General features: G+C 46.8%; 1 protein-coding gene across 4 annotated transcripts in view; it reads left to right on the forward strand.

The window, feature by feature from the left end:
* BLK (BLK proto-oncogene, Src family tyrosine kinase) overlaps nucleotides 1-10,011 on the forward strand; it is a 92,164-nt gene extending 82,153 nt beyond the window's left edge. For all 4 annotated transcript variants that reach the window (XM_075126339.1, XM_075126338.1, XM_048845784.2 and 1 more), the window contains exons 11-13: nucleotides 4,201-4,351; nucleotides 7,701-7,832; nucleotides 9,204-10,011. In XM_075126339.1, the coding sequence (XP_074982440.1) occupies nucleotides 4,201-4,351; nucleotides 7,701-7,832; nucleotides 9,204-9,412 (492 nt within the window). In that variant the 3' untranslated portion in view covers nucleotides 9,413-10,011. The remainder of the gene's footprint in view (nucleotides 1-4,200; nucleotides 4,352-7,700; nucleotides 7,833-9,203) is intronic.
* Nucleotides 10,012-25,380: the final 15,369 nt, after the last annotated feature.

A 25,380-nucleotide genomic window follows, 5' to 3' on the forward strand; every position in this document is an offset into this window, starting at 1 on the left:
AGAGGTGCTGAGCACCTCCAGTTCTGGTTGACTTGATTGGGAGTAATGGATGCTCAGCCCCTCTGAAGATAAGGCAACATAAATTAGGGGGATTAATATGCACTGAGATGCCTAACGTTAGGCAGCGCTTATTGTTGTAATATGACCACTGTGTCCTCCATCTGAGGATCTGGAGATGTTTTTTTGCAAACATTAACCAGTGTAGCTTCACAACTTCTTTGGAGGTATATAAGCACGTTAATAGGTTTCAGAGTAGCAGCCGTGTTAGTCTGTATTCGCAAAAAGAAAAGGAGTACTTGTGGCATCTTAGAGACTAACAAATTTATTTGAGCATAAGCTTCCATGAGCTACAGCTCACTTCATCAGATTATACAGGTGGAGAAACTCAGCTGCAGGGTCTTGCCCACATTTACCCATAAAGCTGGGGATTTTCAGAAGCCCGCAACGCTGCTCCTGGTGGAATCAATATGAGCTTTGTCATTGATTTCCACAGGAGAAGAGCTAGACTGGCATTGAGTATTTTAGAAAGCCGGACTGAGGCGCTATCCAAGGTCAGAGCTGAGATTAGAACCCAGTGCTCTTGGCGCCCAATGCAATTCCTTAGCCACATGGCCACCATTCCTCTCTTTGGTGGTGATGAGCTAACTTGACAGTCATTTTCAGTTATGCTGTATTTAACAAGTCTCTTTTCCAAGGTACTGCAGAATCCAGCCACAATTCATATTTGTTTTTAAATGAATAAAATACCTGGAAATGTGTATTTCTGAGGAGGTGCTATCTGACATGGCAGAAGCATCTGCTTTTCATTTACCCAGAAGCAAAAATACTGAAATATCGTTAAGAAGCAGCCCTATTAGCTATTTTTATACCTCCCGTGAATGGTGTAACAGTTCTTTTCCTCTTCACTAGTGATAAAATCTGGTCTGCTGCCCTACCTTTGATATCCGTAATAGCTTAAGGGGAGCAGCTGCAGACTCAGTCATTAGAAGTTGTTTCTATTTTTTATAACTTGAAGGAAATAATCAGTGGTTAGTTTTAAATTCCTGAAGAGAAACACAACCGACCAAATTTATCCCTCAGGTAACTCCACTCACTTCAGTTGGGGGTTACACCAGGGAATTTGGCCCAATGAGTTTGTAGGGAAGAGAGAGAAAAATTCCATATCAGGAGCAGAGCTGAGCAAATAAATGATTTTTTTTCAATTTGGCCACCGAATCAAAATATTGGGAGGCAGGGAAGGGGGAATTGTTGCTGGTAGACCCAAACCCAAGCATTTTTGGTTTTTCTTACTGAAACAAACAAATGAAAAAAAAATTATTTCCGGTTGAACAAAATGTTTTGTTTGACCAGAAATTTGGGATGGAGCGGGGGAGGGGGATTCATTCTATTTTGTTTCTTTTCTGGATGTTTTTTACCCTTTGGTTTGTTTGTTTTCTTTGTTTTTTGCAACTAAAGCTAGCTAACTTTTGAAAGGAAGTGTTGTTTCAAAACAAAAAGTTGAAATGGTTCATTTAGAAAAGGTCGAAACGTTCCAACTTTTTCAAAAAAGAAAAAATCTACGGCTAGATCCTTCCCTAAGCAAATTCCTTCCCTTTCAAGACTCTCGCCAAACCTTGACTTGGAATTCGAAGAAGGAATCTTTTGTCCCTCCCCTTGCAAGCAGCAAGAGGCCCCGTCATCTAAAACTGCCCTCTAGTGAAGGGATTCTTAGTTTAACAACAGAACGTTGGAGCTCTCAGTAGCCCAGCCCAAAGGAATATGAGAGTGGCTTGTTCTAGCCAGTCCCCTCTAAAGAAACAAACAAATTGCCTGCAAATCAGCATATTTAGGCTGATCATCCTCCTACTCCTGGCCCAGCCACTTAGCATGGGAGTCAGGGGCCCTTTCCTGCAGGAGGAGCATCTGTCCAGCTGCCCTCAGAACCCCAGTGCTCTGGGCTCCAAGTGCTCCCAGTGTTCTTGGCCCTTTGCAGAGGTGGCATTCAACCTAGCTCTTAACTCTTTCCTTGCTGCCCAAAGGCATGGCACTGATACTTGCCATTACACAAGCGTGTGTCTCTAAAGCACTTAGGGATGCTGCTGAAGGAATGCTTAGGGATGCTTCTGTGAAAATCCCACCCGAGTGGGCAACTCGGTCTGTTTCTAGTCACAGGCCCTGTTCTCTGTTAAGCAGAGGAATCTCAAACTACTGAATCTTTGGTGTAATCTCCAAATAGAGGGAAGTAGGAGGCTTGCGCTGTTAGCCTCATAAATCCCCATTGAAGTTCCTACAGTCTGGTCCCTCCTATGGCCCATGTATAAAGTGGAGAATGTCCCCTGCCAGGCATAAGGGCTGACAAAACGCATTCCAATGGCTGGACTTGCTGTGTGTGTACCCAGCATAGCAGAAGCTGGTAGATTTTAAGCCCAGAATGGACCATTATGATCATCTAGTCTTGCCTCTTGCATAGCACAGGCCAGAGGATTTCAGCACAGGCCACAGAATGTTGGGATCATGCAGCCTGAAGACAGCAAATCTATCACATGCACCTAAAGGAGGCTTCAGCGAGCCAAGCCAGTGCAGGAGCTGCACGGGAATTTTTTGCATCCCTTCACGCTGCACACGCCTGAGCCATTGCAGGCCTGGTGCAGATCCTGAGCTGCGCGAACCCCAGATGCTGGGCTTCAGTTAATCACTAGCTGTTTCTGGATGGGGGCTGATGTAAAGCCAGTCATGCTTTTTCACAACATATTTACTCGTGGTGTTTTGAATACATCGTGTCCCAAGGTAACTTGACCCTTCAGATGCAATTTGCAGCCAATAGCATCAGCTGTAGTTAAAATTAGAAAGTGGTTGGGTGTACCGAATTCATCCTGTGGTCAGTCTCACACACACACACTCGGATGCACACACATGCTGAAAGGAAACCATCGGTCTAGTGCTATCTCATTAACATCAGGACAGGAAGTGACATCAATTCTTCCATTTTCCACTGAGGCAAGCAGCACTCGAGCTTGAAGGGTGTTGATAGAGGGTGAAATACATATTTGGAAAGTACATGTTAGTATCCTGTTTAAAACCACATGTAAGCAAGAAGCTGATGAGAATCTTAGTGGGTGGAAAATTGTAATGCCCTAGCCTCAGGGCGTGTGAAAACCCAAACTGGTGCTCGGCCTTCTTGCCAGGGCTTATACTCATCCATCTATGGTCCTGATTAGTGTCTGGGCTAAATTTGAACCTGTCACTTTTCAAATCCCCTTCAAAGCTCCCTGCTTCCGCAAAGGCCCCAAACCCTAAAACTTGCTAAATCTCTCTTATTTACAGGAGAGCTTATCGTGTGTTAGATGCTTCCCAAACACTGGTCCCTTGCTCTAAGGCATCTACAGAGACCAGGTGTCAGAAGCAAGGGAACAAAAACAATAATAAGCAAATTATATACAAGTTAGCTCAGTTCAGGGAGTGTTTCTACGAGGGACTTGAGCAGGGTCTGGGGCTTGGCTCAGAATGCTAACACATTCCCCTCATATTAATGCTCTAGGATACAGCTTCCATTGGTCTTTCAGTGAGTTATGGGTTTTATGCTTATCTATACTGCTTGGCTGCTCATGCAGGATCTTCATTGCCTCCTGAGTCATCCACAGTGTCAGGCACGAGCAAACAAAATACAAGTACGGTACAGAAGAGGTGAATGGATAAGATTATTAATGATCATTTACTGTTGATCATCTTAAATTTAAAATACTGTGGCTGTGACTGAAAAACGGGAAGCATTTTTTTTATTTAATCTGCAATATTTTCAACTAAACTCCAAGATGTAGGGGATCAGAGATGGTCTTGTGTCTGAGCCTTGGAATCGGAAGATCTGGGCTTAGTTTCTGCTTCTCCCACAGATGTCCTGTGGCCGAGTCTCTTCATCTCTCTGTGCCTCATTTCCCCATCTGTAAAATGGCAAGAACAACCCTTCCTTTCTGCCACACTTTGTCTTGTCTAAACTCTTTGAGGCAGGGATTGTCTCTTACTATGTGTACATACAGCACTGAGAGCAGTCTGACGCTTCTCTCAGTTGGAGCCGGTAGCTGCTACCATAATACATGGAATAATAGTACAGTCTTGTGTCAGGGAGGGGACGGACAAGGTCTTTTCCATCTTTAATGTCTAGTAACCAGGAGACTTATTTGAATATTCTTGTGGTAAATGCTGTGTCCATCTCTGCTCTCCTAGGTTGCAGAAGGAATGGCATACATCGAGAGAATGAACTCTATCCACAGAGACCTGAGAGCAGCCAACATCCTCGTCTCAGAGACGCTCTGCTGTAAAGTTGCTGATTTTGGCCTGGCCAGGATAATAGAAAATGAGTACCTGGCTCAAGAAGGTAGGTTCCACTCATGGTGCTGTAGGGAAGAACCTAGCTGAAGAAGTTACATTTGCAGCTTGCATTTCTCCTTCACACAATTCCACATCCAAACAGAGGGAATTTAATGTTGGAGACTGTAACAGGGTTCAAAAAAGAACTAGATAAATTCATGGAGAATAGGTCCATCAATGGCTATTAGCCAGGATGGGCAGGGATGGTGTCCCTTGCCTCTGTTTGCCAGAAGCTGGGAATGGGTGACAGGGACTGGATCACTTGATGATTACCTGTTCTGTTCATTCCCTCTGGGGCACCTGGCATTGGCCACTGTCGGCAGACGGGATACTGGGCTAGATGGACCTTCGGTCTGACCCAGTATGGCCGTTTTTATGTTCTTATGGAGTAGAATACCATAGATACAGGGACATCCTATGGATTCATGCTAAGATCTCTGGCTCTGCTACTGGATAAACTCAACCTCCCTGATGCTGGACCCTGAACTGGGGTCTTTGTAGGGAAATGAACACTTTGCCTATATCTGCATACCGCAATGATGAATATACAATGAAACAGTAAGAAATGGGCTTGAACTGCAAAATTTGGTGTGGATCCAGATTTCAAAAACGCCTCCATTCTGACTCAGGGTTTTGGTGTGGCCAGGTGTAAAAGCCAAGGACAATTGACAAAATTTGGATTTTTAACTCCCATCCCCACAAGTTTGGAGACATATCTGAGTAACGCAGTGGTTCTGTTAGTGGCTCTTGTGAGTGAGGGAGTGTCTCTTTATAAAAAGCTATGCAAAGAGCAACTTCTAGCTGGTTCAGCTCATATGAAGCTGCATTTTGAATCAACTGATAGAGCTAGTGCCCTGAACAAAGCTCCCAGTTTGGGTCTCTGCTATGGTAATATGTGGGACTAATAGAATGTGGGCACCAAAGGGGCATTGAGCTTGGCGGTTCAATTCACTCATCTGTCTATCCACACCCGACTGGCACACAGCAAAATACAGTTTACTCAGCTATAGTATTCTTCAGCTACCGAGATGTTGGTTATGAGAGAGATTCATTCAACTTGCTACGAGGCTTTATATAGTATACGGGAAACAAAACAGACATTTTTTAAGTTTCATTTGGTCTCCCATAGAGCTGGCTGGAGCATGATGATTCCATTTGGTGAAGGATTTTGATATTTCAAAATACACCTGTCTTTTGATTCTCAATGAAACACGAACATTTCAAAATCCCCCCGCCGCAAAATGTTTCACTTCAACTGAAATGTTTTGTGTTGGGTTTGATTTTTGATACTGTGCCCATTGTGTTTGGGTTTGCAGGATTTCAGGGAGGGATTTAAATAAAAATGCTGTTTTCATCAAAATCATTAAAATATTTAGTTTATATTGGGTTGTTTTGTCCTTAATAAAACCTGAATTGTGGGCTTATGCTGATCTGATGCTAGGAGAGACACAGAACCCTGAACTCAGGTTTTTCCAGGTAAATAAAGGTGGGACAGATTTTCAGATATATTTTTAAAATTTACATACACCTCTACCCCGATATAACACTGTCCTCGGGAGCCAAAAAATCTTACCACGTTATAGGTGAAACCGCGTTATATCGAACTTGCTTTGATCCACTGGAGCGTGCAGCCCCACCCCCCTGGAGCACTGCTTTACCATGTTATATCCGAATTTGTGTTATATCGGGTCGTGTTATATCTGGGTAGAGGTGTATATTTACATTTCTCTACACCCTCTGTAGCACACTGGCTAAATACTGTGTCCCTCTCTAGTGGCTGATCTGCATAAAAGATAAAATCCTACTACCGCTGGCCTCTAAGGGAGTTACTGCTTTACTTGAAGTGGCAGAGGCTTGTGTTTTTGTGCTAAAGGTCTTGGATTCTAGCATGGGCGGTGAGTGAAGCTTCTCCTTGGGGAGGCTAGTCCCCTGCCCTGCCTCTTCTGGCTGAGGCCACACACCCACTCACTGCTCTCAGCCCCCCCACCCCATGGCCCTGGCCAAGGCAGGGGGGGCTGAGAGCTCAGGCCCAGCCAGGATCGAGCTCTCAGCCTCGGTTGGGACTGCAGCGGAGTTCTCTGCCCTGACTGGAGCTCCAGGCCTGGAGCACCGCCCCCATTCTGTCGCTTCCCTCGTGGCCCCGCCCCCATTCTGCCCACAGCCTCCTTCCAGCCCCACTCCGCCTCTTCCCCCTGAGGCCGCGCCCCCCGCTTGCTCCCCCCTCTGCTGTGGCCCTGAGACCGGAAAAGCTTTGTGCCCCCACCGCAGCCCAAGCAAGAGCTCCTCCAGCCCCAGGGCTGTAGCGGGGGGAGATTTTTCAGGGGGTCCAAATCCGCCACTGTCCTCCGCCACGCCCCCGGTGGCAAGAGGTTTGGGGAGGCTAAGCCTCCATTATGTGCTGCCTATGGATTGTTGCCCCACTGATTACTCATGGTCGGGAGATCATTACAAAGATATTAATCGCTGTCTGAATGCACCGTGCCCTCCACTAATGGTTAGGCCATATAGAAGGTAAAAACCTACAAATGCTGTCAGTTTATAACATTCCTTTAGCACAAATGGTTGCAGCCTGTGCTTTGGTCCTGAAAATCCTGGGTTCTATCTCTAAAATATTATTGTAGGAAGTGATACTTATGGCAAGTATTTTGAAAGCCAATATCTATTAAATCCATGGATAATACCAAAAATGGTCTTCTAAGCCTTTGATCCTTTTAACTTTTCACTTTATTAGTAAAAAGAAAAGGAGTACTTGTGGCACCTTAGAGACTAACCAATTTATCTGAGCATAAATTGTAGCTCACGAAAGCTTATGCTCAAATAAATTGGTTAGTCTCTAAGGTGCCACAAGTCCTCCTTTTCTTTTTGCGAATACAGACTAACACGGCTGTTACTCTGAAACCTGTCACTTTATTAGCGTAATTACAAGATGTTCTTTTCTTCTGTTGGCCATTGCTCATTCTCTGTAACGTTCATATCATGTATGTGTGGTTTGCATGCTACATGTGATTTATGATGCATTTGATGACCTTTTCATCTTAACTTGCACCTGCTTTTTAAGGTTATAGATCATTCATTGTTTTGTAAAGTAGAACCAGAGAGAGCAAAATGAAACTACACAGGCAAGGATGCCTTATAATGAAGGAAAAAGACAGGAACTGGTCCATCCTATGATACATCATCTTGATTCTGTTGTACTTTAAACAAAGACTGTATAAGCCCCAGCGTGCAATTGGCAGTACCCAACATCCAGATAAGACCTTTAGGAGACCAACACTCTTGAGCAGCCTGTGCAAAGCATGAATCCAGGAAGACGCTACACATTAATGTCCTTTTTAAAATTTATTTCTTCCTGACAGGTGCCAAATTCCCCATTAAATGGACAGCGCCAGAGGCAATTAACTTTGGGATTTTCACAATCAAATCTGACGTCTGGTCATTTGGGATTCTTCTAACAGAAATTATAACCTACGGCAGGACCCCTTATCCAGGTATGGTCCCTTGGGAATACAGACTTCCCTCCTGTTTACTCTGGAGTGCATCATGATTCCCACTGAAACTGCTGCTCCAAAAGCTACGAGGACTATTGCTCAGTGGATCAGCCATGGGATATGGAGTCTTTTACCTTCGTAGCAGGTTACTTGCTTGACTCCTGCCGAGGCCCCGAGTCAGCAAAGCACTTAAGCAGGTGCTTAAATTTAAGTGGATGGAACTGCTCAGTACTTGAGTGCTTTGCTGAATCAGGACCACGAAGTCATTGCAATGTGTAGGCTGTTTGGTAGCCTAGGTGGAACGTGTTTGGTGGTTGCAATCCAGTTCCCACTGGGCAGCAATCTATGGCACAAAACCAGCCAGCTTAGCCTAGGTGTGTCCCTGCTGGCAAACTCTGTAGGGAAGCTAAGGGCTGGGACTGGTCCAGGAACCCAGATGGCTCTCTGGCTCCAAGGGATGGTGATGGAAGGTAAGTGCTGGGAATGGAGGGGGAAAGCTGCCGAGCTACCGCCCATGCTGGGTTTGTTGTGCAGCTGGAGAGGATGGCATTCTGTCAGGCTCTCTGTCTGGCATTGCTCCAAGAGCAGGAAGCTGGGTGGGGTTCTCTGTGACCATTCCTTGCTCTTTCATGCATCCATGCAGAGTTCCTCTGGGTAGCTTCCTCTGCCTCCTTGGAGCAGTGGGCTCTGTCCAGGGTTCTCTGCTCAGCATCCCCCTCTGGGGCCCTTATTTTGACCCTTTAACCACCCTCCCCTTCCTGGTTTGATTATTTTGTAGATCCTAGGGTTCTTTTGACTCCATCCCTCTGTTAAGGGGAGGTCCTTATTGGAGGTTTTATAGACAGACCTCCCTTTGGGGCCTCAGCCTGGCACACAGGCTAGGGTAAGTCCTGGAGGAGGACGCTGGACAGAGATGCTGGACTCAAGCGAGATTTAATCCAGCTAGCTCAGATACTGGTGCAGTGAAGTTGCAGCAGCCTGGGCGGTACACACCCACCTGGGACCCTGGGTAATTACTCAGGTGGCCAGCCCACCATTAAGCCCACACTGCCATGGCATCGCTGGACCTGAGCTAGCGAGACTGAAGCTAGCTTGGGTATGTATTGATGAGCGACAGTCACTCCCCTTGATTGCAGTGTAGATGTACCCTGCCTGTGAGATTATTGAGGCAGCTCCTGTGCCTAATGCAATGTAGTCCTGATCTAGGAGCTACTGTCATGTCAATAATAACAAGTAGCCGGTGAGCTCTAGCCTGGCCTCAGCAGCTGCCATGACGCTCTGCAGCTTTAAAGCGGTGCTTTCCTCTCCTGGCACCTAGACACCCATCTGTGGTGAACTCACACTCAGGTTTGGGGGTGTGTTTTGTTCTAGGCATGACCAACCCCGAGGTCATTCGGAACCTGGAGCGGGGCTATCGCATGCCATGCCCGGACGGTTGCCCCACAGAACTCTACGGCATCATAGTCAGGTGCTGGAGGAGCAAGCCAGAGGACAGGCCCACCTTTGAGTACCTGCAGTCCATCCTTGAGGATTTTTACACGGCGACGGAAAAGCAGTATGAGCCAGAGCCTCTGCTGTAGCCCAGAGCCCCGCCAACGCCCGTGGGACAGCGTTGGAAGAGACAGGCGACGGCATGGAGTGCTAGCTGTGGGAGATCCTCCACTGAGCCTTCTTCAGCCACTTTGCTTGGGTACCCCTTGGACATCTAATACAGGACTTCCCCCCCCCCTTGTTTGGTGTATGCGGATCAGCTCCGGATTGTACTAGGAAATTATTCATTTTGGAGGCTTCTGGGGGGCTGGGGTGGGACTCTGCAAGCCTATGGGGAGGCAAAGAGAAGCTTAATCAGAAGTTGGCAGAACTCATTCACCCCGTGCAAGGGAGTCCCAGCCCAGGGAGCCTGTATCCGCATCGCAGTGATTGGAGTCATAGTAGGGGCCAGTGGGCTCACTTGTAGGATAAGAGAAGCCAAAGGCTGACTGGGCCCTGGAGACTGATGTACTCCCTGCCCCTGGAGCTGGGTTCTTCCTGTCAGGGGGTTGGCAGGGCCTCAAAGAGGAAGCTGGCCCTGTCTCTGTCAGTGCTGCACTGGTTTGGCCGGGGTCTTTAATGTCCAGGGCTGCCAGTCCATGCAGTGCCTATTGCCGGCCAGCAAATAAAGAACTTTGTTATCCGAGCACTCTTCTGCCTTCATTATTAAACTCTCATTTGGCATCATGATAATCATGTGACACAAGAATGTAAGAATGGCCATACTTGCTCAGACCAATGGTCCAGCTAACCCAGGATCCTGTCATCAACAGTGGCCAGTGCCAGGTGCTGCCGAGGGAATGAACAGAACAGGGTAATTATCGAGTGATCCATCCCCTGTCATCCACTCCCAGCTTCTGGCAGTCAGAGGTTCAGGGACACCCAGAGAATGGTGTTGCATCCCTGATCATCTTGGCTAATAGCCATTGATGGGCCTCTCCTCCAGGAACTTATCTAATTTTTTTTTAAACCCACTTACACTTTTGGCCTTCACAGCATTCCCTAGCAATGAGTTTTACAGGTTGACTGTGTGTTGTGTGAAGAAGTACTGCCTTCTGTTTGTTTTTAACCTGCTGCCTATTAATTTCATTGGGTGAGCCCTGGTTCTTGTGTTATGTGAGGGATAAAAAACACTTCCTTATTCACTTTCTCCACACCCGTCATGATTTTATAGACCTCTATCGTATCCCCCCTTAGTTGTTTCTTTCCTAAAATGAACGGTCCCATTCTTTTTAATCTCTCCTCATCTGGAAGCTGTTCCATACCCCTCATCATTTTTGTTTTCCTTCTCTGTACTTTTTCCAATTCTACTGTACCTTTTTTTGAGAAGGGGAAATCGGAACTGCACACAGTATTCAAGGTGTGGGCGTACTATGGATTTATATAGAGGCATTATATTTTCTGTCCTATTTTCTATAACCCTTTCCTAATGGTTCCTAACAGTCTGTTCGCTTTTTTGACTACTGCTGCACACTGAGTGGATGTTCAATATCTTCATTAATGATCTGGAAGATGGTGTGGATTGCACCCTCAGCAAGTTTGCAGATGACACTAAACTGGGAGGAGAGGTAGGTACGCTGGAGGGTAGGGATAGGATACAGAGGGACCTAGACAAATTAGAGGATTGAGCCAAAAGAAATCTGATGAGCGTCAACAAGGACAAGTGCAGAGTCCTGCACTTAGGATGGAAGAATCCCATGCACTGCTACAGACTGGGGACCGAATGGCTAGGCAGCAGTTCTGCAGAAAAGGACCTAGGGGTTACAGTGGATGAGAAGCTGGATATGAGTCAACAGTGTGCCCTTGTTGCCAAGAAATCCAATGGCATTTTGGGATGTATAAGTAGGGGCATTGCCAGCAGATCAAGGGAGGTGATCGTTCCCCTCTATTCGACATTGGTGAGGCCTCATCTGGAGTACTGTGTCCAGTTTTGGGCCCCACACTACAAGAAGGATGTGGAAAAATTGGAAAGAGTCCAGCCGAGGGCAACAAAATGATTAGGGGGCTGGAGCACACGACTTATGAGGAGAGGCTGAGGGAACTGGGATTATTTAGTCTGCAGAAGAGAAGAATGAGGCGGGATTTGATAGCTGCTTTCAACTACCTGAAAGGGGGTTCCAAAGAGGATGAATCTAGACTGTTCTCAGTGGTAGCAGATGACAGAATGAGGAGTAATGGTCTCAAGTTGCAGTGGGGGAGGTTTAGGTTGGATATTAGGAAAAACTTTTTCACTAGGAGGGTGGTGAAGCACTGGAATGGGTTACCTAGGGAGGTGGTAGAATCTCCTTCCTTAGAGGTTTTTAAGGTCAAGCTTGACAAAGCCCTGTCTGGGATGATTTAGTTGGGGATTGGTCCTGCTTTGAGCAGGGGGTTGGACTAGATGACCTCCTGAGCTTCCTTCCAACCCTGATATTTTATGATTCTATGATATTTTCAGAGAACTATCCATGATGACTCCAAGATTTCTTTCTTGAATGGTAACAGCTAATTTAGACCCAATCCTTTTGTGTATATAGTTGGGATTATGTTTTCAAATGTGCATTACTTTGTACTTATCAACATTGAATTTCATTTGCCATTTTGTTGTCTGGTCACCCAGTTTTGTGAGATCTCTTTGTAAGTCTTCACAGTCAGCTTTGGACTTACCTATCTTGAGTAATATTTTATCATCAGGACATTTTCCACATCTCTGGTTACACCCTTTGCAGATAATTTATGAATATCTTGAATGGTACAGGTTTCAGAGTAGCAGCCGTGTTAGTCTGTATTCTCAAAAAGAAAATGAGTATTTGTGGCACCTTAGAGACTTAGTGAAGTGAGCTGTAGCTCACGAAAGCTTATGCTCAAATAAATTGGTTAGTCTCTAAGGTGCCACTAGTACTCCTTGCATAGTACAGGTTCCAGAACATATCCTTGGGGGACCCCAATATTTATCTCTCTCCATTGAGAAAACTGACTGCGTATTCCTACCCGTTGTTTCCTGTCTTTTAACCACTTACTGACCCATGACAGGACCTTCCCTCTTAACCCATGACTTAGTTTGCATAAGAGTCTTTGGTGAGGGACCATGTCAAAGGCTTTCTGAAAGTTCAAGAATACAATATTGACTGGATCTTCCTTGTCCACATGCTTGTTGACCCCCCTCAGAGAATTCTAGTAGATCGGCGAGGCATGATTTCCCTTCACAAAAGCCGTGTTGACTCAGCATGGATTCACCAAGGGAAGGTCATGCCTGACTAATCTAATCGCCTTCTATGATGAGATTACTGGTTCTGTGGATGAAGGGAAAGCAGTGGATGTATTGTATCTTGACTTTAGCAAAGCTTTTGACACGGTCTCCCACAGTATTCTTGTCAGCAAGTTAAGGAAGTATGGGCTGGATGAATGCACTATAAGGTGGGTAGAAAGTTGGCTAGATTGTTGGGCTCAACGGGTAGTGATCAATGGCTCCATGTCTAGTTGGCAGCCGGTGTCAAATGGAGTGCCCCAGGGGTCGGTCCTGGGGCCGGTTTTGTTCAATATCTTCATAAATGATCTGGAGGATGGTGTGGATTGCACTCTCAGCAAATTTGCGGATGATACTAAACTGGGAGGAGCGGTAGATACGCTGGAGGGCAGGGATAGGATACAGAGGGACCTAGACAAATTGGAGGATTGGGCCAAAAGAAATCTGATGAGGTTCAATAAGGATAAGTGCAGGGTCCTGCACTTAGGACGGAAGAACCCAATGCACAGCTACAGACTAGGGACCGAATGGCTAGGCAGCAGTTCTGTGGAAAAGGACCTAGGGGTGACAGTGGACGAGAAGCTGGATATGAGCCAGCAGTGTGCCCTTGTTGCCAAGAAGGCCAATGGCATTTTGGGATGTATAAGTAGGGGCATAGCGAGCAGATCGAGGGACGTGATTGTCCCCCTCTATTCGACATTGGTGAGGCCTCATCTGGAGTACTGTGTCCAGTTTTGGGCCCCACACTACAAGAAGGATGTGGATAAATTGGAGAGAGTCTAGCGAAGGGCAACAAAAATGATTAGGGGTCTGGAACACATGAGTTATGAGGAGAGGCTGAGGGAACTGGGATTGTTTAGTCTGCAGAAGAGAAGAATGAGGGGGGATTTGATAGCTGCTTTCAACTACCTGAGAAGTAGTTCCAGAGAGGATGGTTCTAGACTATTCTCAGTGGTGGAAGAGGACAGGACAAGGAGTAATGGTCTCAAGTTGCAGTGGGGGAGGTTTAGGTTGGATATTAGGAAAAACTTTTTCACTAGGAGGGTGGTGAAACACTGGAATGCGTTGCCTAGGGAGGTGGTGGAATCTCCTTCCTTAGAGGTTTTTAAGGTCAGGCTTGACAAAGCCCTGGGTGGGATGATTTAATTGGGTATGGGTCCTGCTTTTGAGCAGGGGGTTGGACTAGATGACCTCCTGAGGTCCCTTCCAACCCTGATATTCTATGATTCTATGATTCTATGATTCTTCCTCAACAAATTGCATTCATCTATGTGCCTGATTAATTTGTTCTTTAGTATAGTTTCAACCAGTTTGCCTGGTCCTGAAGTTAAGTTTGTCTGCCTGTCGTTGCTAGGATCACCTTTAGAACCTTTTTAAAAAATATGGGTGTCACATTAGCTACCCTCCAATCATCTGGTGCAGAGGCTGACTTAAGCAATGGGTTGCATACCACAGTCAGTAGTTCTGCAGTTTCATATTTGACCATCACACTTATCCTTAGTTTCTGCAACTGTCAGAGTAATGGGACTGATTTACGTTCCTCCCATCCAGGGGTGCTGTGAGGAATGTGTGCAGGATGGGTGCTGGGGATAAGGACTGGGGAAATCACTGATTTTTGGTTTTGAAGCCAAACCAAAAAAATCAAAGATCATGTGTCTAAGTGTCGGCTGGCCCAGGCCCTACACTCACATCCTGTTGTCGAACGGGTTGACATTTTTCAAACATTCAAAACTTTGACTCTTTTTTCATTAAAAACTTTAAAAAGTTGTAAATTATTTGCAGCATTTTTTGACCAGCTCTGCCATCTTTGAAAGGAAAGGTCCCGTTTTCATATGAGGTGCATGGGACTTCTGCTGGTGCCTAGGGTCAAATCTGACCCCTCATGAGATGTTCCCTGCCCTGAAGAGCTTACAGTCTCAAAGGCAGGCCCAGGGAAGCCATGATGTGGGTAGGAAGGAGGGTTTAGTGCATAAAGCATTAGACTGGGACTCAGCAGACATGGGGTCAGCTCCTGGTTCAGACACAAGCTTCCTGTGCGACCCTGGGCAAGTCACTTTAGCTACACTGTGCCTTAGTTCCCCATCTACAAAATGGGGATGATACTAATTCATGAATGACTGTGATGTACTGGGATAATATGAACATAAGAACATATGAATGGCCATACTGGGTCAAACCAAAGGCCCACATAGTCTTCCAACAGTGGCCAGAGCCAGGTGCTTCAGAGGGAATGAACAGAACAGGTAATCCTCAAGTGATCCATCCCCTGTTGCCCATTCCATGGTGATGAGGGTCATATAAGATCATAGGTAGGGCCCTGAACAATACTGAGAAAGGAATAATGAAGCTAAGAATTAACATTTTATTCTTTCTCTTCAAGAGTGGGCTTACCCTCTGTGATCCTTTGGGCTCTGTCTGCTTTGCATATTATCTGCTTAATGATTTCCAGATCATAGACTTTAAGGTCAGAAAGGATCACCAGATCCCCTAATATGGCCACCTAGGCTTGGTATGGACGTGTTCACCCTGGATTCACAATTAGGCAGATGATTCCACATGGCAAGGTGATTTTGCAAACAGAAAGGCCCTGCAAATAAATAAATGACCTCCTGAGGTCCCTTCGAACCCTGATATTCTATGATTCTATGATTCTCTGATAAATAAAGCAGCCCCAAGCACCACTGTTGGGAGGGCAGTGATGAGCTCATCTCATCAGGAATTCAGAATATGCTAAGGAGATTCCAATAGCTCTGCAACTAAAGACACAAAAACCTCCTTCTAAGAGCTGGAAAGGTTGAGGGCAAGTTACTGTTCCAATTCTCCTGGTTTGGGTGTATGCACTTGTTCAGTGCAAACTAATGCAACACTGTCATTATTATTACTAGTTTTGGTCTGATATGAAACCAAAAAATTTTGAATTTTTTGGAGACCAAAAAAGTCAGGGGGGTGGGGGGGGGAATGGTTGTGGGGGGGGAGGATGTCGAATGAAATGTTTTGTTTCGTATTCAAGTGTTTTTGCCTTTTAAAAAAATTGAAGTGCATTTTGAAACAAAAAGTCATTTCCAGTCAAACAGCCCAAATGTTTTGTTTTGAAAACGTCGAAACAAAACCTTTTGACTTGTTTGAAATTTTTTGTTTGTTTGGGAATTTGACACACGTTCTCAAAATGTTTCGGTCAACATGAACCTGGAGGTTTGGAGAAAAAGGTTTCATCCAAAAACTTTCACCCAGGCCCACTCTAGGGGTGATGCAGTCATCTGTGCTGACGATCCAGTAGAGGGCGCCCTTCCCTCTGTCTTGATTCAAATGTTTAATAAACCAAGATCTTGACCACTTATTGTAACTGAACGTCCCAGGATATTTTGTTATTTTGTGTCCAGGCCAAATTTCAGATGGGTTGGTACATTCTGCCATCTTAAATATTCCCCTGAAGTTTCAATTTTCTTTACTTTCTCTCCTGCCACCTAATTCAAGTTAGCATCCCTATTCAGCAAAGCATATATGTGCATGCTTAACTTTAAGCAAATACTTAAGTGCTTTTCTAAACTGTGGCCCTACATTGTGATGTGGGCGTGTTGTATGCTGTTAAATGGCTGTCATGTTCCACCCCAGAGGTAGCTGCATTGTAGCAGTAGCTGGCAAGTGGCGCAATTCTTGTTAGCAGACACCTTGGTTTGTAAAGAGCTGTGGTATGAAAGAAGCACACAGACTGTGGAGATGATGTAAATGACCGGTATTAAGCTGGCCCAGGAGTATTCTAAAGCAGACAGACATTCAAACACAGGTTTCAGAGTAGCAGCCGTATTAGTCTGTATCTGCAAAAAGAACAGGAGGACTTGTGGCACCTTAGAGACTCACAAATGTATTTGAGCATAAGCTTTCATGGGCTACAGCCCACTGCATCGGATGCGTAGAATGGAACATATAGGAAGAAGAGACATATATATACATACAGTGCCAAAGAGGCTATTCCTCTGTATTCCCGCCAGGTGTCTCTCCCTCCTCACAAATCCCAGGCTGAGTAGCCACCTCTTGAAGCAAAGCCAGCCCTTGAGGCAGCGTACGGAGTGCAACGGTACCCTGGCAAAGGGCCTTCCATCCTTACTTTTTCTGAACGCTTGCTGCTCCAATTTGCTGAGTTTCCACAGCAAGAGATTCCCCAGCTGCGACTGCTGTGAGCCCCACCTGGCATCTGGAAACCAGGCCGTTTTCTTTCTGCCTCCAGCGTACGCCATCAGCAGGGCCGGCTCCAGGCGCCAGCTTTCCAAGCAGGTGCTTGGGGCGGCATTTAGAACCGGGCGGCGGTCCGCATCCCGCAGCAGCTCCGCTGCTCTTCCCGCCGTGGCGGCTTTCGAGCGGCGACTGCTTGGGGCGGCGAAAGTGGTCGAGCCACCCCTGGCCATCAGCCCGGAGAACATTCCTGCAGCGTTGTGGGGGATGCATGAGGTTGCGCTCCCCAAGCTGCTGTAGCCCTGCAGGGCAGAGAGGGTTAAAAACGTACTTTCGCTGTTAACCTAAGCAGCGACTCACAAACACAGAGGAAGCGCGTGCACCGGGCAAGAAACCAGCCACCGGAAGGGGTTCACATTTAAGGAGAATTGTCGCGTTAAAAAACATTGCAGACGTTCTATTTGCGGGGGGGCGGGGAGGGGGGGCGCAGTCTGGGGCCCAGCACTGGGAGCCATGTGGACTGTGATCACTACTGTGCTGGGGGGGGCATGATGCCTCGGGTAGGTCTGGGCAAGTCACTCCAGTTCAATGCCTCAGTTTCCGCGTGGATTCTAATGCCAGCCTGTGTGTCTGACAGGGCGTTTGCAGAGCTTAATCTGTTAATGCTGCTGTAGCAGAGTGCTTTGACTATGGAAGGCACTGAGTGTATTTTTAAAAGGGCCGTGCAGGAGTTAGGACTTGGGAGATCTGGATTCAAGGCCTTGCCCCACCAGCGATTTCCTGGTGATGTCACTTTAGGCTCTCTGTGCCTCAGTTCCCCATCTGTACAATGGGATGATAGCACTGCTCTACCTCACCGGGGGGGGGGGGGAGGGGAGGTTTGTGGGGCTAAATACATGAAGGAGAGTTAGGTGCTCAGATACTCAAGTAATGGGAGCCTGATAAATACCACAGACAGAAAAAGGACAAGATAAGAAAATGCTCCCTGGGCCAGATTCACCCCTGGTGCTATTACATTGTCCTCACTGGACTTACACCAGCGATAAATGCCACCCCTTATGTGCTGTTTGGCCCATGGGACATGGTTGTAGGAAGCCTGCTGCCTTACCATTTTATGGGCCAGATTCTGATGCCAGTTAAATGAGAGGTCACAGATTGAGGTGGATAGAACAACCAGTGGCACAGAGAGAGTGAATAGGAGGACCCAGTGAATGTTGTCTCTCCATACAAGAACAAGGGAGCATTCAATGAATATAAAGGTACGGCAGTCAATGTGCAGCTAGTAAAAGGACATACTTTCATACACATACACACAGTGTTAACCAGCAGAACTCCCCACCACAGTATATTCTTGAGGCAAAGAGCTCAGACGGTTTCAATGAAAGTTTAGACTATGTGTATATACATATATATAATGTATATATATATATATAACAAGAACATCTGCGCTTACATTCAGTTTAAATCCTCCTGTTTCAGGACATAAGCCGTTCAGTAATTGTCCACGGTCAGGAAGAAATGCCCCCCGTGGTCATGTTAGTGTGTAATTCCAAGGACGTTGTGATGCAGGTAGCATGTTTCAAATGGGCCAGCATCCCCAGTGGCTTGCAACCGTGTGACTTGTTGCTCTGCGCTGATGGCAGTGATTGTGAATGCCATTTGTTCCTTCTTCACAGATTATGATAAGGAAAAGCTCCCACGAATCTTCCACTTTTTTGTTACTGATTCAAATCTGTCTCCAGTGAGGCCTGAGGCCCCTGCTGTCCTCACCAGCTGGTGGCGTCAGTCCTGTTCCCAGTGGATGGAGGATGGTAAGAGTCTCAGCAGAGACACCAAGGACTGAATGGGCCATGGAGACAGAAGGATGGAGCTGGGGAGGAGAGCCTGGAGCTGGCCTACACTGCAGGGGTGGGGCAATCATGTTCTCTCTCAGCCCTAGGAGATCCATCAGAGCAACTTCCAGCCTTGTTCTCTCTGTGGGGGCAGGCAGAGAGTCCAGCAGAGCTAGTCCATATCCCAGGGCCAGGCCTCTCCCCCATCTCTAAACAACAGTGGGACCTTCTGGCCGTCTCTTCTGCTTTTCTTTTTTTGTCCCCCATGCTCAGCCCCAATTCCCTGGGGTGCAGTGGGCAGGGAGGAAAGAGATCTTGCTGTATTTAACCAGGGAGTGCTAAGTGGGAGTGAACAGCTGGGGCACCAGGACACAGGAGAGGATGAGGATGGGGGTTCATATGCAACTGAAAGGCTCTGTGCCTACTATTATCTGAGGCAGCTTTGGGGCCAGATTCACATCTGGTGTAAATCCATGCCGCTTTTTTAAACTCAGTGGAGCTGAGGATCTAGCCCCACACATCTGTCCCACTCCCACATCCTTTGTCTGTACAGTCTTGAGGGCAGGAACTGTGTTCAGAGCTTCATAGAGTTTAAGGTCAGAAAGGACCCTTACAACCCTCTACTCTGACCTCCTGCAGCGCCCCGGCCAGAGAATTTCGCCCTGTAATTCCTGCATCAAGCCCAGAACTTCTGAGCTCTTCCTTATGTCCTGTGAGGTGCTGGAGAAACCATAGGCAATAATAGCACCCAACTTTCTGCGCCGGGTTGTTTGAGGGAAGTTTGCATTGCTACTGGGGATAGATACTATACTTGCATTGGAGATAGAGAATATACTTCAACCTCTGGAGCTGTCCACCCAGGAAGGAAAATCCACTTAATAATTACTTAGCTTGTCAGATCCACTTAATTAGACTATAAACTCTTTGGGGCAGCGACTGACTTTGTGTTCTGTGTTTGTACAGTGCCTAGCACAATGGGATTCTGGTCCGTGACTGGAGTGCCTAGGTATTCCGGCAACACAAATCATAATTAATTTTAAAAAGCTAGCACGTGAAGTCCCGATTCAGAAGTTCAATGTGAGGATGGTCAGAAGACGCGAAATCTGGGAGCTGATTATCTGTTTTAATTCGGACAAAGTAATCATTGTGCAAGGAAAATAGCTGCAAAGAATGACCAGTGTCCAACCTAACAAGTGTGGGCCATCGTTACCTTCTCTGCTATTCATTTAGTCCCCTAGCTGGCGCTGGTTTGCCTTTCATGAGCTACTGCCATGGCAATGGCCCAAATGACCTATGCAATACAGGACGCCGCGGAGCTTGATCTACTGTTTCTGTTTTCTTGATCTACTGTTTCTACTGTTACTGAATACAGACTAAAAATAAATTCTTGCCCCTCTGAGCGGTTAAGCCCTTCTCTCCCCGCTACTCCCCCTGCAGTTCTCTCAGGCCAAACTCAGGCCAGTGACACAGTAAAAATAAAAGCCAGAATCTAATATTCAGAGTTGTCCCGTTTTGTTGTATAGCCTCAAAGCTCAGGCCCAGACAAAGTAAGCTGCAGTAGAGAGGAAGGATGATCCGGTGGTTCGGACACTAGCCTAGGACTTGGGGCATGTGCCCCAGCTTTGCCACAGGCTTCCTGTGTGACCTTGAGCGAGTCATTTAGAACCAGATCCTCAAAGGTAGTTAGGTGCCAAACTCTAGCTGGTTTCAGGGGATCTGGGTCTTAGTCTCCCTGTGCCTCAGTTATTGTGAACACAAGCTAAATATGAGTCAACAGTGTAACGCTGTCCCAAAAAAAGCAAACGTCATTCTGGGATGTATTAGCAGGAGTGTCGTAAGCAAGACATGAGAAGTAATTCTTCCTCTCTACTCTGCACTGATTAGGCCTCAACTGGAGTATTGTGTCCAGTTCTGGGCGCCACATTTCAGGAAAGATGTGGACAAATTGGAGAAAGTCCAGAGAAGAGCAACAAAAATGATTAAGGGTCTAGAAAACATGACCTATGAGGGAAGATTGAACAAATTGGGTTTGTTTAGTCTGGAGAACAGAAGACTGAGAGGGGACATAACTGTTTTCAAGTACATAAAAGGTTGTTACAAGGAGGAGGGAGAAACATTGTTCTTCTTACCCTCTGAGGATAGGACAAGAAGCAATGGGCTTAAATTGCAGCAAAGGAGGTTTAGGTTGGACATTAGGAAAAACTTCCTAACTTCCCGGGTGGTTAAATAAATAATTACCTAGGGAGATTGTGGGATCTCCATCACTGGAGATTTTTAAGAACAGGTTAGACAAACACCTGTCAGGGATGGTCTAGATAATATTTAGTCCTGCCATGAGTGCAGAGGACTGGATTAGATGACCTCTTGAGGTCCCTTCCAGTCCTATGATTCTATGATTTTATACAGCACACAGAGACATCTAATGGCTGGATAATGTACTACACATAAAAATACTCCCCTGGCAGTGCTGCTCATCATGATGCATTCATTCGACACAGTTTGCATATTATTGAACAGAAAAATGTGAATCCTTTGTGCAGAAACAAACAGGAGTCAGATGTTGCAGCTAGGCGTAGGAAGGAGCTGGGTAATTTTACGATCAATAAGAACATTTCTAGAGCTGGGTGATTGCCATAAAAAGGAGTTGTGTGTGTCCTTCGGAATATACACCATCAATTCCCTGCACTGGTATTTGCAGCTTTTGTATTTCCTTTACACAAACACTTGTGTGAACTGATTGTTTGCTCCCCGAGGGGTTTGTGGAAAAGGAACATGTCACAAGCACTCATCTGAGTGCATAGCACACTCATTTCCACACTGGGAGCCCAAGCTAGCTGAAGTCGGAAAAGCTCCCATTGGCTAATGGTGTGGGATTGGACTTTGGAAATGACAGTGGGATCAGCTTGAAATCTCTGTGTGGGTTTGAGCATTGAGGGTCACGCACCCACGAAACATGAACAATGTCAAGTGACATTGGGGGGAGGGATAGCTCAGTGGTTTGAGCATTGGCCTGCTAAACCCAGGGTTGTGAGTTCAATCCTTGAGGGGGCCATTTTAGGGATCTGAACACCCATCGCCTGGTCCTGCTCGTACTAAGACTGGCAAGAGCAGAGCATGTACGTGGAGGCCTGTGGATGATAGTACAGTGTTTGGCTCTATTTCATACAATTCACACTCAAGTCCTTCCACCCCATGCCATCACTGGCCCCAGTGCATAAAGAAATTCCCTCTGTTCAATGCTGGGGCATCCACAGATTGGATGGAATTGAAAACTTTCACGCTGGGAAAAGGTGCCCACGAAATGTCCTGGAAACTTTACACCATAAGAATCTACAGACTTCAGGTTTGTCAGCTCTTGGGAATTCACTGAAATAGTGATCCCAGAACAGCTCCCTGTATGAATACAGAATAAGGGTGTCCAGACAAGGGCTTACACCAAAATGACTATTCTGGAGTAATTATTCCAGCATAGCTATGTCGGTGAATTCCCAAGTGTGGACAAGCCCCTAGGCTGGTGTAAATCAGCACAGTTAGTGGGATTATGCTGATTTACTCCAGTTGAGGATTTGATCTTTAATGTTTGCGGTTGTACGGGCAAGGGGGTGATTTCTGTAGCTGTATTTACACTGGGGAAGATCCCCAAAAATCACCCTGGTGACCATAGTGATCTGAGACAAAGGGTTTCTTCTAAGACTGAGTCTACACTGCGATTAGACACCCATGGCTGGCTCATGCCTTATTTTTTATTGCATTTGTAGCCTATTTCCCGACTTTGATGCCCGATTTGCATGCCTGGTTTATCCCTGTCATAGAAGACGATACATTTGTACGCTAGGATCTGTAAATCTGTATTTATTTGTGCTAACAACAAAACCAGCCCCCCAAGCCCAGCACACCCCGAGCCCGGCACCTCAGGAGCTCACCTAGGTTGCCTACCCCTAACTCCAGCCCTGCATACACCCTCAGGCTGTAAGCCCACTGCAGTAGGGAGCGTGGCTCATTGGGGCGTTCCTGAGAAAGAAGTGTTGATCACAAAGGAATCTCCCCGCACCAGGATGCTCAGAATTTCTCAGGTCCAGGCTCAGCTTGTATGCACACTGGTGGACACAGGATAGCCGCGTGAGATGTGAAGGGGCTCCTCTGAATGTAGGGCAGTGTAACGGAAAGAGGCATGTGACTCAGTGCTGGGTGAATGTACGGTGCTATACAAGGAATAATCGTCATCCCCCAATCTCAGCAGGGACAGGCCTGGTCAGAACCTACTGGAGAGCCCGCCCAGAAAAACCCCAAACACTGCAGCCAGCCACGCTGTGGTGTAATTAGGTCTCATCCGTCCCTGCAAGGCTGAACGCCTGCTCAGCCCAGGGTGGGATCACAGGGCAGAGGAGAAGGTGCAGGAGCCTCTCCCGCCACGAGCAGGCCCAGACCCCAACCTAGTGCTCCCCAGCACTCTTGGCTGAGGGCTGCATGCCTCAGTTTTGATTTATAACAAAGACATACAAGGAAGTGCAGGGCCTGGGCTCCAGGTGCCTTTGCCAGTGATTCCAAACACAATGGAATTGGGGACAGCTGCTCCTCGTTCCACAGCCCCAGCGAGCTGCTGGGATGGGCACACGATCAGAGGAGAGAGCTGAGGTGGCTGTATGCACCATCCCCTCTCAGCATGGGGATAACTGCCAGGCATTAGATTGCCTGCCACACTGACACAACCGATGGATGAGTCAGCAGCTGTGGTGAGGGGCTGCAGGGTGGATTTTCTGGCCTGTCTTCTGCTGGAGGTCATCTAGATGGTCATGACCAGGGAGCCTAGAAATCCATCAGCCTCAGAAAAAAATGCAGAAAAATGTGGCCTTTGTGTTTTTTACAGAGAATCTTTAGTTTTTACATTTTGTGAAAAAATAAAACCCTATGCAGTGGAACCCCGATTAGCGGACCTAATTGGGACCAGGGCCAGATCGGACAGTCAAAAATTCAGCTAATCAGGAGAATGGGTGGCATTTGGCCTGTCAGCCCCATGTGGCAGGGCTCAGGCTGTCAGCTTAAAAATATTGTAAATATATCAATAAAACACAGTGTTCAACTGATACCTATATATATTGTGGGTAGGGAAACTATAGATCAGCATTTCATTTTCGTCACAGAAAAATTTTATGGTTTTTTATCAGAGAATTTTGGAGTTTTTTATCACGGAAAATTAGGATCCCTGGTCATGACGCTCCCTGTTGACCATGAGTCTATGACTTCCAACCTGCAGTGAGAGTTTTCTCTGGCAGGGAACCCATTCCCTGCCCTCCTGCAGCTAGACTCACCCCTGCCTAGTGACCTTTGTCTTTGACGATCTCCGCGGCATTAACACTTCCTGAGGCACCCCGGTGAATCTGAAAGACCCCCTGAAAGTGCAGCTGGCTTTGTAAATGAATCTTTGGGGGCGCATTAGACCAAATTCTGCCCTGGTTTGCTTGGGCACAACATTCCCTAAAGTCAATGGCATTTGTGCTTTCTTACACCAGAGCAGGATTTGGCCCACAGGGTTTCATAGGCTAGAGCGTCAGAGGCTATCAAGCAGCACAGCCCCGTGGACTGCCATGTATATATGGACAAAACTCTGTTGCAGTCTATGACACTATGTTGATTGTCACCAGCACAGGGTCTATAGATATGTCCCTAGACCGGTCTATAGCTTCTTCGCCAAGTTGCATTCAATCACCGTGCCCTTCACATTGCACGCTAGGTGGTCCTCAGCCCCACTACATGGCTGCTTCCCCCTGATAACTCACGGGTCTTAAAGGTCAGCTTCAGGTCAGCAGCTGAGCATGTATCAACCAGCCTAGACACGCTCCACTCCAGGAGTAGCTATGTTTAGGGCTAGTTACTCTCTGATCTTCAATAACCTGGCAGCAGCGTGTAAACACTGGCTTGATGTGATAGCATCTTCAGTGCACAGTTCACGACCCCCCGTTAGCATCCCCACGATATCAGTTCCTAAGAAGAACCTGCAAGGTGGAGACACGGACAAAGATTTCCAGAGTTACCTATTGATCTGTGGCATTGATCTGTCTCTTTGGAGGCGTGGAGGTTAAAATGGGGTAGTCAGGACAGTGTGAAAGAATGAAAAATACCCCGTGTGCATTCATGTATGCACCCACATGTGCATGGGACAAGGGATTCAAATCTCACATTTTTGTACACACACATGGAAAATAACTCCCTTACAAGGAACATGACAGCTGCAAAGCAGAGCGCTACAATCCAGTCTTCAGTGGCATGATCACCCCTGATCACAGATGTTCCCTCAGCTGGCCCCTGCCCTAGAGGATGCTCAGTGAATGAGGCAACTGTTCAATATTTGTTTGCCTGGTGGTTCAGGGAGTGGAATGCCGCTTCCTTCACTGCCCGGCGCATCGGGGCCCTGGTCCCAAGCCCATTTGAGTCAATGGGATGATTCCCAGGACTACACTGAGCTTTGGAATAAGCTCTGAAGAAGGCAGGGCTCTGTTCCCCTTTGTCCTCCCAGCCTCTCTCTGCGGGCTGCCTTTCACTGGTCCCTCAGCCTATCCTGTCAGCCCTTGATCTAAGTCTGCAAGCTCCTCACAGAAAGATCTCTCACGTTATGCTCACCTGCAGAGTGAGGTGCAAACCAGAATCAGTACACCAAATGAGAAAATAACAAGCTGTTGGACTAATGTGCAGTGACCTCCACTATTCTCAGTCCCGGTTCCCCGGAAGTAGATATGCTAGAGGGTAGGGATAGGATATAGAGGGACATAGACAAATTGGAGGATTGGGCCAA

The sequence above is a fragment of the Caretta caretta genome, chromosome 3, assembly GCF_965140235.1.
Source record: "Caretta caretta isolate rCarCar2 chromosome 3, rCarCar1.hap1, whole genome shotgun sequence".
NCBI lineage: Eukaryota > Metazoa > Chordata > Testudines > Cheloniidae > Caretta > Caretta caretta.